A 19,836-nucleotide genomic window follows, 5' to 3' on the forward strand; every position below is an offset into this window, starting at 1 on the left:
TTCTACCAATTTTTTTCATAATCTTTTTTTTTCTACCAATAGTTCGTTATAAATATTCAAAAAGGTGTATATTAATAACAACACTCTCCAAACCCCTTTTTAGAAAATCTTTATAACATGCAGTAATATACTTATTTATTTAGAATAATGATTTTCATTTTTATTATAATTATATGAGCTTTTGATGTTTCTAATAAAAGAAAAAAAAACTGTGTGACTGTCTAAGTGGTAATTTGATCTCTAACTACTTACAGAACATGATGCAAAAGCAAATCGGTAATTTACAGAACATGCTTGTCCACATCTAAAAAGAGTGCGATTAAACATGCTCTCAATTGCTATATATTAAATCATATACACCATTTACAGAACATGATGCAAAAAGGACAAGCATGTTGTAGATGTGGAAGAAGCAGAAGATGAGGTGAAGAAAGCAGATATATACAGAAATATATTAAATTTGAGATTGATGAAAGTTATAATTTGACTCTGTTAATTTCTGCAGGTTTTTACCGGTATTTTGTTTTACTTACCACGTAGTAGATAGTCTACATAACATCCACTGAAGCCACAGAAAAAAACCAAGACATAGAATCTGAAATGGAAACGAGAACGCAAACAACATTAGGAAGCAAGGTCTACATAAGTACATAACATCCATTGAAGCCACACACCAAAAAAAAAAAAGACAAGTAAACCCTTCTCAAGTACTCTGTTTGCAAAAAGCCAAAAACCCTAACTTACTAATCTTAATCTAAAGTCTTCTCCAACTTCTGGCTATCATTCCATCAGAGGAAGTGAGGACCGATGAGCTTTGCAATCTCAAGGAACCCAACCCGATCTTTACCTTCGAATATCTTCTTCAGCTTCTCGTCACATAGTATTTCTCTCTTGTTTTGTGGGTCCTGAAGAACAAAATTAGTCAATCAGTAAAACATTGTACATAGCAAAGGAGAAAAATAAGCAAGAGCTTTCTCAGAGAAAGTAACACAATAAGTTTTGGCTACTTGGTTGCTATAGACTATAAAAGCTACAGAGAAACAACATCCTAAGCACTTGAAACACAATAGAACAAGAATTTCAAAGAGCTGAAAGAGAACCTAAACCAAACAGCAACAATACCAAAAGTTGCATCTTAGAAAAATTGAAATACAATAGAAGAAGCATTTCAAGAGCTGACAGAGTTCCATTTTGAGAATGCCAATGTACTATAGAAAAAAGTCTCAGGAACAGAGAGGCTGAGAAACATAGCTGTCACCTCAAAGGACACACATTGCCAAACATGTTCAAGTCAGACTCAATCAAAGAATCAAAACTGCTTATACACACACACATCTACCACAAAAATCATATGAAGCAATTGGTCACTAATATCAACTACTATATAAACATCTTCACTCCCAATAAGCAAATCTTACAAGACATTCAAACTACCTTCATTAGTTAATAGACAAAAGCTCTAGATTGCAACTACTCACAGAAACAAAGTTCTCAGCTTTAAGTTACAAGAAGACAACCCTAATCCAATTTTCCTACCATAAACCCTAAAATTTGACCCTTTTTAAAACACCAAACAGCCAGATTGAAGAAATCAAGACATAACCCTAAGAAAGACCAAACCAGAATGTTGTAAAGAGAGAAATTAGATTTGATTTACTTGAAGGTCGTGTTCTTTGATGTAAGCCCAAATGCGTTTGAGAGCTTGTGTGCGAGGGATTTCAGGAAGACCGACGATGTCTTGCATCTCAGGGGTCACTGGTCGAGGCTTCATGATACCGCGTGGAACTCTCTTATTGGTTGCGGTTGGCTCCGAAGACTCAGTCGCAGATGTTACTGCTCGGACCAAGCGTAGCTTAGCCGCTGGGAGAGAGGCGAGCCTGAGAGACGAAGGAGGAGTTGATGCGTTGCGGAACGACGGCGTTTTGATGCAGAGGAAGGTGGAGAATGTGCCGGAAGAAACCGCCATTTTCGGTGTGATTTTGTCTGTGTGGTAGTAGTGTGGATTTGGGGGAGACGAAAGAGGGGTTTTGTGTTATCCTTTTAACTTTTTTTTTTTTTTTTTTGGTTTTTCTGATTTTTGTCTTAATCGAGGAGAAATATTTATTTGCCCTTTACTTTTTCCTTTTTCTTTTTTTTCCTTAATTTTTTTAATTAAAACATATTAAAGGACTTTTTGAGTATTTAACAAATCTTTTTTTTTTTTTATAGTGTTGCATGTTTTTGAAAAAGCGACAAGTAAAACAAAAAACAAATACAACATAATTCGTTTTAGATTAAAGGATATATACAAACATAATTCGTTCTAAATTATTTGTTAACCGTAAGAATTCTTTAGGGCATCCCTAGGATTTTAATTTTGAGCCTGTTATGTACTATTTGAATTTTTAATGAATATATTATGTACTGTTTAAAAAATAAGAACACTTGATCTCCTAATTAAAATTATTCCATCCAATGGTGGAATATAATTTTGAGTCTCTTATTTTTTAAAATATAGTTTTTTGAAATTAAAAATTTTCTATTATAAAAACTGTTTCCATCATAAAAAAATGTGTAAAACAAAGAAATGTTGTCTTGAAATAAAAATGAAAACATGCCAAAGTTGTCCAAAATAAAACAATGTCCGATCAATTTTCAGGATAACCATTAGAAGCAGCTTAGCCTATCTTGGTTTGCATTATCTGCACAATTCAAAAGCCACACACCATTGAATCAAAAAGAGAATTTCCTCATGAACTCTTTATTTAAACATTAAAAAAAAAAAAGCAGCAGCAAACCATTCTTCTTCCATGTGAAACTATCCTAATCAGACAGTTTGCGTAAACGAAAACACCGATTCTAAGTTCTAACCAAACCAGACCATACATCCAGAGAGGCTAGTTATCATCAAATCTCCATCGTCATAAAATGTGCACTTTGCAACATCACATTAGAAGATAACTACATATCTAAATAACCAAACTTTTATCAGACACGAATTATTATACACTTTCTGATTCCAAGAGCTATCAAACACAAAAGATTCCACATTTTCTGATTCCTAGAGACTATAAAAACAGGAAAGATTTGACATTTTCTGATTACAAGAGCTATCAACTAGAGTCTAAGCAGTTCTCATCTCAATATAGAGTTGATCTTCCTAGAAGAAGTGACAAAGAATCTATAGCCTAAGGAAAGCATAACATGGAGAAATAAAGTTTATCTTCCTATCTTTTCACTGCCTTGATTCTCACTATAGTAACATCACACAAACAAACCGAGATATACCGGGTTTTAATTAAAACATATTAAAGGCCTTTTTGAGTATTTAGCAAATCTTTTTTTTGATAGTGTTGCATGTTTCAAAAAGCGACAAGTAAAACAAAAAACAAATACAACATAATTCGTTTTAGATTAAAGGATATATACAAACATAATTCGTTCTAAATTATTTGTTAACCGTAAGAATTCTTTAGAATATAGAGCACGACTGAGAGCCTAGTTGAATAACAACCGAGTCTGAAACTGCGCCACCCGACATAAACCATAAACATATTACTAATGGAATGAACATTATTACACCAATTATCCAATCATAAACAAACAATCCTACTATTACTACTATGGAAAAACTGGGTGTATATCATAATTTTGGAGCAATTACATAACAAAATTACCAAAATACTCATTAGTTTGTTTAATTCAATTTGTATAATTCAGATTTTATAAACATTATAAATATCACATAAATTTTAATCTATAAAGTTAATAACATTTGCCAATAATAAAAAACTAAGTAAAACGGGAAAAATGCCAAAAAAAATACTCAAACTAATTTATAGGTGATAAAAAATACAAAATTATCCCGATTTTCTATTTACTATAAAAATAAAACTTATATATGAGATTGTAATTATAAAGGTGTTTTCGATAGCGTTAATATAACTATTTTTTATGAGACTAGAGGATAACTGGGACTACGTGATGTAGTACTTTTACTTCAATTAAATTATCAATCCACAATCTGCATTAATCAACACACTAGGAATGCACAAAGATGCTTAATCTATTCTTAAACAGGAATTGGTTCTTTGTAACAATCTTAGCTAACTAACTGATTCAAAGATAGAAAACAAGCCAAATCAAAACAATGCAAACTCAAAGAAACAGAACACAACTAGCAACAAACTGTAAATCAAGTTTAAACAAATGAACTCTGGGCAAGGTAATTGACTTGGGAGATAGCTAACCAATCCTATATGTCTAAGCAACAATCAAGAACAATCCTATGGCTAAAAACACTAATGCAAATCAATTCATTTCCATGATAGAGATTCCTATGCTAATTAAGTGATAATCAACTTTTTCCAAAGGCAATCACAAGATAAGCATGCATTAAGAACAAGTCTCAATACCACTAAGCACCCTAATCATCAATTTCCATTGGCTAGGAATGCAAAGCTCTTGAATAATTTGGTTCAGGAATTTAATCAAACACCTTGTGGGCATGAAATTCCTAAAGTCTAGAATCAACATGATCAAGGCTGATCTAGCATTATAAACACCAAACAAGATAGGAAACACATAAATAAAACCTTAGACATCAAAGATCAATCATCTATCTCCCTAATCTACCTATCCCAAAGTTCTAAAAGATCTACTCACTCATCATCATGATCACACAAAGGAAATAGTTTGATATTTGTGAAATCATGATAAGAGATTATAGCTTAAGAGATTTGAAAGAGAAATTGCTATTAAAAACTTAAAAGTACTCAATCATTCAACAAACCAAGAGTAGATGAGCTTAAGAACCCTAAGTGGCTGCTAAACAAGAGATAAACAAAAAATAAGAGATTCGTCTCCCCTTAATAAGGTTAGAGTATTTATAGCAAAATAAAAGAGAACCTGGGTCAACCCAAAACAAACTTGGTCAAACCCGGTTCAAAAATAAAACAAGTGTGGTGTTGGCTCCAGCGGCCATGGCTTGGCTGCTGGTCTTGGCCGCTGGTGGTGGCGATCTTCCTCTTACTGAACTCCATCGGCCAGCTCTTGACCGATTGGGATGGTCGCTGGTCCAAACGATCAAATGCATCTCCTCTTCACGCGGCCACCGTTTGGCCGCTGCTCCAAACGATCAATGCACGTCTACTCTTCCATCGGCCAGTGCTTGGCCGCTGGTCCTGACCGATGATGGTCGTGTATGCTTCCTGATCCCTTGTCACTTCTCCAATTCCACTCCTCTTTGCTTCTTTGCACCAAAACAAGTTCAAATGCTCCAAATGTGTTGAGATTACTCCAAGAACCTGAGAGATAACACACTAGATGCAAATGCTCCTAAAACAACCTATAATGACGAGATTATGCAACAAAACTATGCAAAAACAAGGCTTATAACCCAACAAAAACACAAGATATCAACTCCCCCAAACTTATCTCTTGCTAGTCCTCAAGCAAGAACCAAACAAAAGTGAGAGAGAGGGGTTTGAAAAAGGGATTCAGAACCAAAAAGTATCAACAAAGGATTCAAACCACAGTCCTTAAATGTAATTCAATGGTTCTAAGATCAATCAAAGTCCTTACAAATATTTTTCTATGCTTTTCACAATACACCACTCTAGTTCACTTTCTATCTATTTGTAAAGACTTGCAGTCCTATTGAGCATCTCTTTCACATTGATTAAAGTGTTTGGTGTGATCTTGCAAATGGAAAATGAATCTAGCTCAATTGGTTTAAGGGAAAGGTTTTTTATAAAGTGGTTGGTAATGGTGTTTTTGGGTGGTTTAGTCTCAAACAAAGAGGAATGCTAGACGGTTGTGAAACCAATCTAAGACTGAAAATAATTTAGGCATACAAAGCTTAGCTCTTGATGTTCTACCCACCTAGAAGCTTTTCTACCATTTTTCTCATATTTCTTAACTTTCTTTCAAACCCAAAAACTCAACCTTATTCAACTTAAACCCTTTTTCTTCTTTACTTATGGTCTTAAACTTTTGAATATCTCCAAGGCTTCACTTTAAACACAAGCTCTTTTTTTTTTCTTTACTTCTTTGAACTTCTCTTGTTGAACTCCCATTCTTATTAAACTATGCTTTAGCATTCTCTTTTTTTTTATAAAACTTTTCTAGGAGACAACAACTAGACAATTCTCTCTCTTTTCATTCTTAGAGACTTAGAGCTTTTAACAAAACTTAACCTTAGAGATAGATATTTTCCTTTCTTTTGACCAAGTAACTCTTTCTTTCTCCCTCCTTAATCTCTCTTGTTTCCAAACCTTTACCCAAATCAAGATTCTAACCACCTATTTCTTTCAAAACCAGTCCTACTAGCTAGTTCTAGAGATTCCCAACCTAGCTAAAACAAGATTCAGTTCTTTGTCATTCTCAATACTCTCAAGATTTTACAACCTATAGAATTATCAAGAAAAAGGCCTCACTCAAAAAATCAACACAAGGCTTGAAAGAAAAGGTTTGGGTTCAAAGGTATGGCAAGAGATTGGGTTAACCAAAATAGAGTGGAAAATAGAGATTGTTAACCCAATTGAAAGTTCCATGAGCTAGCATTCATAGTATATAAGCAAGATAATTTAAGATCAAATTAAAGTCCAAATAATATAGAGATGCAGCAATGATCAAGCAAGCTTTACACTAGAAGAAAATGCTTTCAAGTGACACAATGATTTAAGCTTAGACTCTTCATTTTTTCCCAAAGATTAAACAAGCACCAATGAACTATAAATGAGGGTTGTGGGTTCAATCCTAAGACTCTACTTCTAACAAGGTAGCTTCATTGTTATCCCAAATGCAAATGCAAATGCATACTAAAGGCTTCTAGACTCAATCCTAAACACAAGAATGAAATTGCAAAGCTACATGCATTTGTTTTTGGTTTTTGAAAAACTGGGTGTATATCATAATTTTGGAGCAATTACATAACAAAATTACCAAAATACTCATTAGTTTGTTTAATTCAATTTGTATAATTCAGATTTTATAAACATTATAAATATCACATAAATTTTAATCTATAAAGTTAATAACATTTGCCAATAATAAAAAACTAAGTTAAACGGGAAAAATGCCAAAAAAAATACTCAAACTAATTTATAGGTGATAAAAAATACAAAATTATCCCGATTTTCTATTTACTATAAAAATAAAACTTATATATGAGATTGTAATTATAAAGGTGTTTTCGATAGCGTTAATATAACTATTTTTTATGAGACTAGAGGATAACTGGGACTACGTGATGTAGTACTTTTACTTCAATTAAATTATCAATCCACAATCTGCATTAATCAACACACTAGGAATGCACAAAGATGCTTAATCTATTCTTAAACAGGAATTGGTTCTTTGTAACAATCTTAGCTAACTAACTGATTCAAAGATAGAAAACAAGCCAAATCAAAACAATGCAAACTCAAAGAAACAGAACACAACTAGCAACAAACTGTAAATCAAGTTTAAACAAATGAACTCTGGGCAAGGTAATTGACTTGGGAGATAGCTAACCAATCCTATATGTCTAAGCAACAATCAAGAACAATCCTATGGCTAAAAACACTAATGCAAATCAATTCATTTCCATGATAGAGATTCCTATGCTAATTAAGTGATAATCAACTTTTTCCAAAGGCAATCACAAGATAAGCATGCATTAAGAACAAGTCTCAATACCACTAAGCACCCTAATCATCAATTTCCATTGGCTAGGAATGCAAAGCTCTTGAATAATTTGGTTCAGGAATTTAATCAAACACCTTGTGGGCATGAAATTCCTAAAGTCTAGAATCAACATGATCAAGGCTGATCTAGCATTATAAACACCAAACAAGATAGAAAACACATAAATAAAACCCTATACATCAAAGATCAATCATCTATCTCCCTAATCTACCTATCCCAAAGTTCTAAAAGATCTACTCACTCATCATCATGATCACACAAAGGAAATGGTTTGATCTTTGTGAAATCATGATAAGAGATTATAGCTTAAGAGATTTGAAAGAGAAATTGTTATTAAAAAACTTAAAAGTACTCAATCATTCGACAAACCAAGAGTAGATGAGCTTAAGAACCTTAAGTGGCTGCTAAACAAGAGATAAACAAAAGATAAGAGATTCGTCTCCCCTTAATAGGGTTAGAGTATTTATAGCAAAATAAAAGAGAACCTGGGTCAACCCAAAACAAATTGGGTCAAACCCGGTTCAAAAAGAAAACAAGTGTGGTGTTGGCTCCAGCGGCCATGGCTTGGCTGCTGGTCTTGGCCGCTAGTGGTGGCGATCTTCCTCTTACTGAACTCCATTGGCCAGCTCTTGACCGATTGGGATGGTCGCTGGTCTAAACGATTAAATGCATCTCCTCTTCAGGTGGCCACCGTTTGGCCGGTTCTCTTGGCCGCTGCTCTTGGCCGCTGCTCCAAACGATCAATGCACGTCTACTCTTCCATCGGCCAGTGCTTGGCCGCTGGTCCTGACCGATGATGGTCGTGTATGCTTCCTGATCCCTTGTCACTTCTCCAATTCCACTCCTCTTTGCTTCTTTGCACCAAAACATGTCCAACTGCTCCAAATGTGTTGACATTACTCTAAGAACCTGAGAGATAACACACTAGATGCAAATGCTCCTAAAACAACCTAGAATGACTAGATTATGCAACAAAACTATGCAAAAACAAGGCTTAAAACCCAACAAAAACACAAGATATCACTACGCCTGGTACATATTTGAAAGTTAAAATAACTTAATTGTAAATAATTTTTTTTAGTATATGAGTTAAAATTATGTGATCTATGTCTAACATTTTGTTAAATGTATTTTGTATTCTGTTCATTGCAACTGGTATTTACAAATATAAGTTTTTAATTTCTGTTACACTTTCTGGTATTTACAAATATAAGTATGTTGTATATAATTTTTCTTTTTCTTCTTCTTTGGTGATCAAAGTCGAACTACTCTTATGGAACTGAATATTGACTTGCAAGGACTTTGTTTGTATTGACTTTCCCCCTCTTTGTACCTAATGAAGATGAACCACGTCTACAATATGATGTAATGTATCTACCACCAAAATTACACAACTATGGGAACATAAGAGATATAATAGCTATGTGATCCTTATTTTTTAACAATGTGCCTGTCGACTTCCCAAGATCATTAAATGACAACCTATAAACAAGACAACTTTTCTGTCAATGAACTCCGACACCGGCAAATCTCTCACTTCTCCTTTAACAAATCTCCGTCCACCCACTCCTTCTTTGCCCCTTTTTAGAACTTCCGGCCACCGCAAAAGGGCTGAGTTTTCAGATCTAGCATTCGACGGTCTTACTTCCGGTCTGCTCCGGTTGTTATGCTTCTTCGGCAAGACCTCTGGTGGCTCCAGACTCTCCTCCGATGAAGATCTGGTTTACCCACGACTTTCTCTTGGAGTGGAGAGTTTCTCGGTTCTAATCCTAAGATATTCCTTTTTCCAAACCACAACTTGTTATCTCTACTTGCCAATCCAGTCAGTTGTTACTCCGACCTTCGGTGGTCGAGATTGTGTCTCGGTGTTTAGCCGAAGAGCCTCTACTCATGGATCCGCCTATTTGCTGTCTTCACCGTTGTCTTCTCCAACCTCTCTTGTGATTCGTTTGCCGAGTTGCAACATCATAATAGACTCCTTCTCGGCTAATCTAGCCAAAGATCCATTTCCGATGAACTCTCACCGCGGCTTCTCTTATGGCATATCGCACCTCTCTCATGAAGACTCACATGACTCCCCTTTCGTTTCCGGTAATCTTCCATTCTGGACCTGGCTCATGAGCCGCTTGCTCTGACATGAAGAGTCTCCTCCGGTGCACATTCTCCGACCAGATCTAGTTCATGATTCTGGTTTCTTCATCAATGGCTTTGAGGTCTGGCTCCGGCGAATGGATTCGTTTTTGCCATTGTTTAAGAATTCCTCCCCTTGGGAGCGACAAAGTACATATGCAGCAGAAGATCTTTCCGCTTCCGATTCCCACAGATGGGAATCGAGTCTAACCGGTGGATGCTATACCAATTTCTGCTTCTCGATCTCTATCGTAATGAGATTTGCTGGCTCATATCATTTTTCCGGCAAAGCAAGTCTCGGATCTCTATGTCTACCGGCTGGAGTTCAATATCTCGCCGCGTCAGCCGTCATCCCATTTCTGGCCATCGGCAGCACATCTCTCCATTCCCACAATTTTGTTTTGAAGCTAGGGTTTCAGGGAATGGAGATGGACCATTGTTGGACTACACAATTAATGGGCCAACATTTGATTATTAAATTTAGATTCTATTACCGATGGGCATGGGCCTAGATTAGGAGTGATTTGTGGATTATGATCATAGGACCTAGTCTAATTTTCCATCACTCTTCTACTAAGACGGTGACTTTATTTTGGAGAGACTTGTATCATCAAATCCCATTTACATGGAGATTTTTTTTTAAACTTGGCTATCAAAACATCAAGAGTCCAACATTTAGTCATTTACTCCATTGTTTCCTCCATTTTGGAGAGATCATTAATATCATCATTCTCATATTGTTCACTTTATCTCATATTTTACTTGAAAAATTGGATAATTGGGAACGAAACTCAAGGGTTTGTTATCTTTACCTCATTCAATGAGAGACATTCCTCATGTATTGAGAGAAATAAGGCAAAAGCATCCTCCTCATTTCAATTTTTTTTTGACTACATGGTTTCGTCATAATCTTTGTTGTTCCTTATCCACTTGGTTCAGATCTTGCAACATGGTGTGGCAAGGTGGTTTTTATCTTGGACACTTTTTACGTCACTCGAGTTTTGGGAACTCGTTCCCAACCTACATGCTGCCTTCCTTTTCAGGGAGCTGAAGATTCATCATCTTTAGTGCGAGTTAGGTTTTTAAAAACCCATCGGAATCTTTGTATGCCAGTGTGGCAATTTGTCGTTTTGTGGTCAGTGATTCGGTCTTGGTCAGCCTCCCGTCACTTTATGTGGCTTATCTCCTTGGTTGATTTCACGATCTTTATGGTTTCCATACCTTTTTATTTTTTCTCTAGATGTTTGTACTTAAGCTGTCAAGCTTGTTATCTCTGGTTTTGGAGTTTGACTCGGATGTTCTGCACTTGTTTAAGCAATATACCGCAGTTTTCCTTCCTCCTATGTAAGTTAGTTGGTTGTATCATGCTCCCTTTAGAAGGGAGTACAAAAATCTTGTAACTTAATTTAATGGAGTGTTTGCTGACAAAAAATAAATAGATATAATAGCTAACGATAAAAAAAAAGGGAAGCTAGTTACTAAATTTGTGAACTTGATGAAATTCAAATCCCTGAAAGTTAACCCATGTCAACAAATATTTTTAATTGCCAAGCTTACTATCAGCCCAATAGTATCGGGTAGGATCTACATGTTTAGATAGATGACAAAAGACATAAAAATTAAAAGGATCGTAAGGGAAAATACATGAAAATGATCTAAAGAGTTCACTATGAGATGAAATACTATATAAAATTTGTAAATTAAAGCAGTTAATTTTACCTTTGCTGCTTCACGTGATTTTCCTCAATTGCTTTATTACAGGGTCAACAACAAAGAGAAATTATAAGAAGAGACACTAAAGAATTTGTGAAATTCTATAACTACAAAAAAAAATTAACAAAGGAAACATTAGATTACAATTATCCTCACTTTCACAAACTTTTCTATACTATAAGGAAACATGGTAAAATAAAATAAAATAAAACTAACTTAACATATCATACTATAAAAAAAAGTACCAATTCATTTTTCTCTAGTCTTGGCTTAATTAAAATCTAATAAACAATATTAAGATCCAAGAAACAATACAACATAAATTTTCCTTTGTGGAGACTGATTTTTCTGTAGAGAGAGCGTATTTATATTCTTCATTTTGTCTTCAAGTGAAGTATTCACCATACGTAACTTTATTTCTTGGAATCGTTCAAAAATACTCAGAATTCAATACAAACACCACAACAGTAAACATGGTTAAAATATACTTTGATCAAGTGAGCAGTTTAAAAATCTCAAATTAGCCATGTCTAGAGATCTGTCTCCTCCTATAATGTGAGAAAATTAGAAACATGTGTGTGTCCATGCATTGAAAAATATTTTTAAAAAACTACAGAACCATATATATGAAGAGATACAAGGGATAGAAATCCAAGCAAGAGATGTATTGGTAGAAAAAAATAAAAGAAATATAAATCAATAAGATAAAAGCGTTGACATAGAAAATTTGTTGGATACATTAAAGAGAATGACTCAGTTTTACTTCAGAGAGTCTAAGTATAGAAGATACTCTCGGTGGAAGAGAGGGTTTATTCTCAAGCTGTCAAAAGAAGAACACCTGAGGAGCACGTGGTGCGGTTAGCTGGTTGTCAAACTGGAGAAGACGTTGACGTTGACTTATATATGTTGGTGACAGTTCTTCTTCTTCTTATCTTCCTCTCGAGAGATTTATTCTAAGTTTGTTATGATCTAGAGTTTGTTAGATCTGAGAAGAGATAGATTAAGAGAGAAGAGAGGAGAGAGAAAGCTTGAGAGATTGTAATCGGATTGATTCTAAGATTCTAGTGGATTCTGGAGTTCTATCTCCGATGAGATGTAGCATTCCGGTTTGGAACGTGAACTCGTTAATTTGTGGTGTTCTTGCTTTCATTCTTTCTTTTTAAGTTCTTATTTCGTTAATTGTTAGTCCGGAAATTAATTCAAGCGTGTTGTGAGTTTGATCGTTAGATAAAATCCTCATAAATTGGTATCAAAGCTGCGGTTGTTGAGCGATGGTGAATCGAAGGTGTCTGGAGTTCTGATTGTGGTGTTCGATGGATCGAGAGACTTTTCTTTGTGGAAAACAAGGATTCGTGCACATCTTAGCGTCATCGGTTTGAAGGATACGGTAATTGAGAAGCCTTTGGTTCCTCCACTCATGGAGGAAGAAGCACAAGATCTAGAGAAGAAAAAGAAACGTGAATCTGATGAAGCAGCAAGGTTGGAGAGATGCGATCAGGCGAAGAACGTTATCTTTCTGAATGTCGTAGACAAGGTCCTCAGGAATATTGAGCTTTGTAACACTGCAGCAGAGGCATGGGCTACGCTGGATAGATGTTTCAGCCGACCTCTCTTCCACATCAAGTTTATTCGCAGCTGAACTTTTACACATTCAAGGTGCAAGATAATAAAAATATTGATGATAATATTGATGATTTCTTGAAGATTGTTGCTAACTTGAATCATCTACAAATTGAAGTGTCATATGAGGTTTAGGCTATTATCTTGTTGAGTTCTTTGCCTGCTAGGTTTGATAGCTTGGTAGAGATTATGAAGTATAGTATCGGTGGGGAAAAACTAAGGTTAGATGATGTAATGGTAGCTGCAAGAGATAAGGAGAGAGAAGTAGCTCAGAATGGGAAGTCTGTAAGCGAAGGATACTTTGCAATAGGTAGACCAGAAGGCAATAATCAGACTCCAAAGGGTAAAGGAAGATCTAGATCCAAGTCTAGGGATGGTAAACGTGTTTGTTGGATCTGTGGGAAGGAAGGACATTTTAAGAAGCAGTGCTACAAATGGTTAGAGAAAAATAAAAACAGAGATACAAGATCTGATAAGGGAGAAGCCAGTGTGGCAAAAGCTGGGACAAACTCGGATCCTGCAATGGTTTCGATGGCTATATATGAAACGTTGTTAGTAGCTGGAAGTTCTGCGGATGAATGGATTCTTGATACAAGGAGTTTTTTCCACATTACGCCAAGGAGAGATTGGTTTGTGGAGTTCAAAGAGTTGAGCTCAGGTTTTGTCAAGATGGGAAATGATACTTACACTCAGGTTAAAGGGGTTGGAAGTGTCAGGATCATGAATATTGATGGTACACAAGTGATCTTGACAGATGTAAGATACATGCCAACAATGTCTAGAAACCTAATTTCTTTGGGAACCTTAGAAGATAAAGGATGTTGGTTCAAATCTCAAAATGGAGTTCTAAAAGTGATTAAAGGTTGTTCAGTCATGATAAAGGCCATATGAGTTAGAAAGGAATGGAAATTTTGGTGAAAAATGATGTTTGAGCAGGGATTCTATCAAGGAGTTAACATTCTGCAAAGATTGTGTGTTTGGTAAGAATCATAGAGTGAGTTTTTCCCCAGCACAGCATGTAACGAAAGAAAAGTTAGATTACGTACATTTGAATTTACGGGGGTCTCCGCACAATCCACCATCATTAGGAAATAGTCAGTACTTCATTGACGACTATTCAAGGAAGGTTTGGATATATTTCCTTAAGAAGAAGGATGAAGCGTTTGAGAAGTTTGTTGACTGGAAGAAAATGATGGAGAATCAGTCTGATAGAAAGGTAAAGAAGTTGAGGACTATAATGGCTTGGAATATTGCAATCATCAGTTTAATAAATTTTGCAGAGACGAAGGGTTACTGAGACACAAGACGTGTGCGTATACTCCACAACAAAATGGTATTACAAAAAGGATGAATAGAACCATAATGGATAAAGTTAGGAGCATGTTGAGTGAAAGTGGATTGGAGAAAAACTTTTGGGCTGAAGCAGCTGTTACAACGGTCTATTTGATCAATCGATCATCCTCCACTGCGGTTAATTTTGCTCTTCCTGAAGAAAGATGGACCTCTACAATACCAGATCTCAGCTTGTTAAGAAGGTTTGGATGCTTGGTGTACATTCATGCAGATCAAGGGAAGCTTAATCCTAGAGCTAAGAAAGGAGTTTTTACAAGCTATCCAGAGGGAGTTAAGTGTTACAAAGTATGATTGTTGGATGAAGGAAAGTGTGTTATTAGTCGGAATGTGATATTTAGGGAAGAAATCATGTACAAAGACTTGAAGAATGGCACACCGGTTATCACTTATGAAACCGGGCTGGAGAATATTGGAGAAAGTTCAGGTGATTCTGATTAAGGTGGAGTGACTCCAGTAGCTAGTGACAATGGTGGAGCTGCCTTGAATCCAAGTCGGAGTGAAGATAATGTAAATCAGGATCAGAGTCAAGATGGTCAAGAGGATATAGGTTCTGATGAAGATGAAGATGACTTGAGTGATTATCAATTGGTCAATGATAGAGCCACGAGGACTATCAAGTTTAACAAGAAGTATAATGAGTCAAATATGGTTGGTTTTGCTTATTACACCGAAGATGGTGGTAAAGCGGAACCAAAGTCGTATCAAGAGTCACTCAACTTGGAATGAGGCTATGAAACAAGAAATGTCTTCAATCAGGAAGAATCACACTTGAGATCTTGGGGACAAACCAGAAAATAAGAAGGTTGTAGGATGCAGATGGGTGTTTACTAGGAAATCAGGAATTCCAGGCGTAAAGGCGCCGCGATTCAAAACCAGGCTTGTTGCTAAGGTTTTTACGTAGAGAGAAGGTACTGGTTATACCGAGATATTCTCACCTGTTGTTAAACATATGTCAATCAGGTACATTTTATCCATGATGGCACAATTTAACATGGAGTTGCAACAAATGGATGTCAAAACTGTGTTTCTACACGGTTTTCTAGGTGAAGAGATAGTCATGGCGCAACCAGAAGGATTTGTTGATCAGAGATTCTCCTGAAAAGGTGTGTTTCTTAAGAAATCTCTATATGGACTTAAGCAGTCGCCTAGATAGTGGAATCTTAGGTTTGATGAGTTTATGAGAGGAGTCAGATTTATAAGAAGTGCTTATGATAGTTGTGTCTACTGGAAAAAGTTGGTAGATGGCTTGTATGCCTATCTGTTACTATATGTAGATGACATATTGATAGCATCAGTGAATAAAGCTTAAGTTGATGAGTTAAAGAGATAGTTAAGTAAAGAGTTCGAGATGAAAGATTTTGGAGAGGCCAAGAAGATTATGTGTATGAAGATTACTAGAAATCATTCTGTTGGGTTGTTGACTTTGTCACAGGAAGGATATGTGAAAAAGGTTCTAAGAAATTTTCAGATGGATCAAGAAAAGTCAGTTGCTACTCCAATGGGAGTTCATTTTCAATTGAAGTCAGCCACCAAGGAAGAGTATAAGGAACAGTTTGCCAGGATGAAGATTGTTCCTTATGCTAATACTGTTGAGAGCATCATGTATTCTATGATAGGGAATAGGCCGGATCTTGCCTATCCAGTGGGTGTGATTAGTCATTTCATGAGTAAACCACTGAAAGAACATTGAGAGGAACAGAGGGGAAGAAGTTGCGCTACAGGAAACAAGCGAATTTTTGTTACGAAAATAATGTGATTCAGATTATGTGAATAACAGTGATAAAAGGAGGTCGATCACAGGGTATGCGTTACTGTTGGAGGAAACGATCAGCTGGAAGTCGAGGCTTCAGAAAGTATTCTCCGATAGAAACTGAATACATGGCGCTTACTGAAGTTGTCAAGGAGGCGATTTGGCTAAAGGGTTTAGCTGAGGAACTTAGATTTCCCCAAGAGTGCTATTGTTTTGGCAAAGAACTCAGTTCATCATGAAAGGACCAAACACATTGATATCAGACTTCACTTTATCAAAGATATTGTGAGTGAAGGTCTGGTTAAGCATGTAAAAATTGCAAGTTAATGCAATTCAGCTGATATTTTCACTAAGGTTGTATCGGTTGATAAGTTTGAAGGGTCACTACAAATGCTCCGGGTTTCAAATAATTGAGCGGCAAAGCTCATAGTCTTAAAGGCGGTAAAGTTCAAGTGATGAGTGGTGAAGCTCAAGGAACAGGGGCGGTAAAGCTCATCAGTAAAGAGCGGTGAAGTTCAAGTACCGGAGATAGATTCCAAGAACTAAAATTACAGGGACAATATAAGTTAAACATAGTCAAGATGGAGAATTGAAGAGAACGACTCAGTTTTACAGAGAGTCTAAGTATAGAAGATACTCTCGGTGGAAGAGACGGTTCATTCTCAAGCTGTCAAAAGAAGAACATGTGAGGAGCACGTGGTGCGGTGATAGTTGACTTATATACCTTGGTGATAGTTAAGACATTGATGTTGACTTATATACCTTGGTGATACTGGTTAAGACATTGATGTTGACTTATATACCTTGGTGATAGTTCTTATTCTTCGTATCTTGCTCTCACGAGATTTATTCTTAGTTTGTTATGATCTAGAGTTTGTTAGATTGAAGAAAAGAGAGAGTAAGAGAGAAGAGAGGAGAGAGAAAGCTTGAGAGATTGTGATCGGATTGATTCTAAGATTCTAGTGGATTCCGGAGTTCTATCTCCAGCGAGACGTAGCATTCCGGTTTAGAACGTGAACTCGTTAATTCGTGGTGTTCTTGCTTTCATTCTTTATTTTCTAAGTTCTTATTTCGTTAATCGTTTGTCCGGAGGTTGATTCAAACGTGTTGTGAGTTCGATCGTTAGATAAAATCCTCACATTTATGAAAGGAGATATCATCTATCTTAACATTTTTGAAGTACATTTTTGTGTCATCCTCTCTTATCTTTGTATCCAAACAAGTCTCAACTAAATTATCTGCAATTCTTACAACCAAACAGAATTATTTCCTTATTTGATAATATTAATTTCCTAAAATCTATATACCTAATTTAAATCAATATGTTAGATTAAAATATAATTCTCCTTTCACTTTTATTTAATCTTATATTTCATTATTTTAATTACTATTTAATACATAAAGTTAATAAAATTTTATATTTTTTTCATCATATGATGTGATTTAAATTTTTATAAACGTATATATATTTTAAAAATTGTCTTACTATATTTGTAACCAAACAATTATATCCACATATAGAGCTCAAAATATATTTTTGGAGCACAATAGGGTGCTATCACTTTTTGCCAACTTCGGATCGGGTTTTTAACTAAAGTTATAACCGATTTAATTATCCGGATCCTCCTTAAGATTGTCGAATATTTTGGGCATGTTTTTAATCCATAGCGTACTTATTTACATCCAATTACTGCTCAGTGTATCTTATGAATTAGGAAAGATCTAATTTGCATGCCGAATTCCTAAGGCCGACTTTGACAAAAAGTATTGATAACACAAATTATGTAATCACATCTTCTTAATCACATCCGCATAATATAGCAACTAATTCAAGATGAATACATCTTAGAAAATATCTAATTTGCGTTTAATAAACGATTACATATTTGGTAAGATCTTATTAGCTTTAAATGTACACTATTAATCCAATAATATCAATTGAGAATCATAATAAGAATATGTCATATCATTCATTCTTAAATCATAACTAACCAAATCGTAAAATGTATATTCTCAACTTGCAAATAAAGAGTTTTTACAAAATCCTACCTACAACCGTTAACAGTATATATATAGATGCAATTCATCATCGACTACAAGCACTTCTAAACCATTACAGTATCATATCAACAAAATAATAGACCCGTGGTACACCACGGGGTAAAACCTAGTATTATTTAAAAAATGGTCATATAGGCTACTAAAATAAAATTAATCCGCTCTCACAACTTGAATTATGTAAGCAATGAAATCTCAACTTTTTTTTTTCGTCCTCTCTCTTCTTAATATTTGCTCTCCCCTCTCTCTTCTTAAGAACTCGCCGCCACATTAGATCTTTGTTTCCGACCAGTGCGTGTGGGCCACCGCGGCCATGGCGTCGGTTTGGCTTTAGTTTTTTGCTTAGTTCTCTAGCTCTACTTTCTTTTGTGGAGAGATCTCTGATTTTTCCAGCTTTTCTCCTTTTAGATCTAGGATTTGGGTTGTTTGATTTTGTTGCATGATTCAGTTTTCTTTTTTGTCTGATCTCTCTATGGCCTAAACCGCGATGGCTCTAAGCCACTCACAGTTGGTGTGGTGGTGATTCGGTTTCGGCGACCTATTGTTTTAGGTTTCCTCACACAGCTTCAACAAATCGGATCTAGGGCGTGATCCGCCCAGGTTTGGGTTCTTCTTACTGGTCCTAGTCACTTAGTTGACACTTCCGACCATGGCGTTTCCGACAGTCTCTGAATTGAGGTTCTTCCGTCACGCCGCTCAAGATTCTTCAAGATTTCTCTTCTGAAGACTCTAAATCAACAAGTGAGGCAAGATGTTCGTAGTCCTTCAAAGTTGTGATTACCTCTGGTCTCCTTAGCCTTCTAGTTCCTGCGATATTGGTTGGGTCGGGCAAAAAGAAGATTGGTTTCTTTGTGTAAAATCTACTACCTTTCTTAGATCTATCGTTTTTTCTTTTGCTTGTTTGTCTCCCTATGCTGGGGCTTAGTTTCCGAGTGCTATAAGTCTCGCCGGATTGTTTTCTGGACGGGTAAAGTTTCGTCGGGTTAGTTTCTGGAGGTTAAAGTTCTTCCGGTGTGTATCCCACCTTGTATTCCAATTAATCCTTTATTAATATATATTTCAAATAAAAAAAAAAAAAAAAAAAAAAAAGCAATCAAATCTCAACTAAACTCTTGTTTGATTTTACGAATTCAAGCTAGCATTTTACTAAACTCTTGTTTGATTTTACGAATTCAAGCTAGCATTAAACTAAACTCTTGGTGCTCGACACAAAACACATGATGGATTCACTCCTCTATTCCAAGACAACATAAGATCACATGTTGTAAGCCTATTATGTACAACAAACCAGAGCATAAATGAGTACTTAGAAAAAGAATTCGAGAACCAGATTCCCTTGATACAAACAACCAAAGGAACAATATTTGTCATACCAAAAAGATTGTTTGTAATCCACTTCTAACCTCCATCATGTGGAAACCCTTAACTTGTGATATGTATTTAAACAACTTCTTAAAATCGATAGTTGAGGTATATAAAGTAAACTGGTTCAAATTAATATGGTGAATAGTCTCGGACACTAGCTCTTTTTGGGTTAATTC

At 35.7% G+C, this 19,836-nt stretch overlaps 1 protein-coding gene across 1 annotated transcript; it reads right to left on the minus strand.

The window, feature by feature from the left end:
- Positions 1-596: 596 nt before the first annotated feature.
- LOC104793252 (zinc finger CCCH domain-containing protein 44) lies at positions 597-2,084 on the minus strand. Its single transcript, XM_010519576.3, has 2 exons — positions 1,658-2,084; positions 597-905 (listed from the first exon to the last, which is right to left on the minus strand). Exons 1-2 carry the CDS (start codon positions 1,964-1,966, stop codon positions 789-791), a joined length of 426 nt encoding a protein of 141 aa, XP_010517878.1. The 5' UTR covers positions 1,967-2,084; the 3' UTR covers positions 597-788.
- Positions 2,085-19,836: the final 17,752 nt, after the last annotated feature.

This window comes from Camelina sativa, chromosome 1 (genome assembly GCF_030686135.1).
Source record: "Camelina sativa cultivar CO46 ecotype springtype chromosome 1, ASM3068613v1".
NCBI classification, from domain to species: Eukaryota; Viridiplantae; Streptophyta; class Magnoliopsida; order Brassicales; family Brassicaceae; genus Camelina; species Camelina sativa.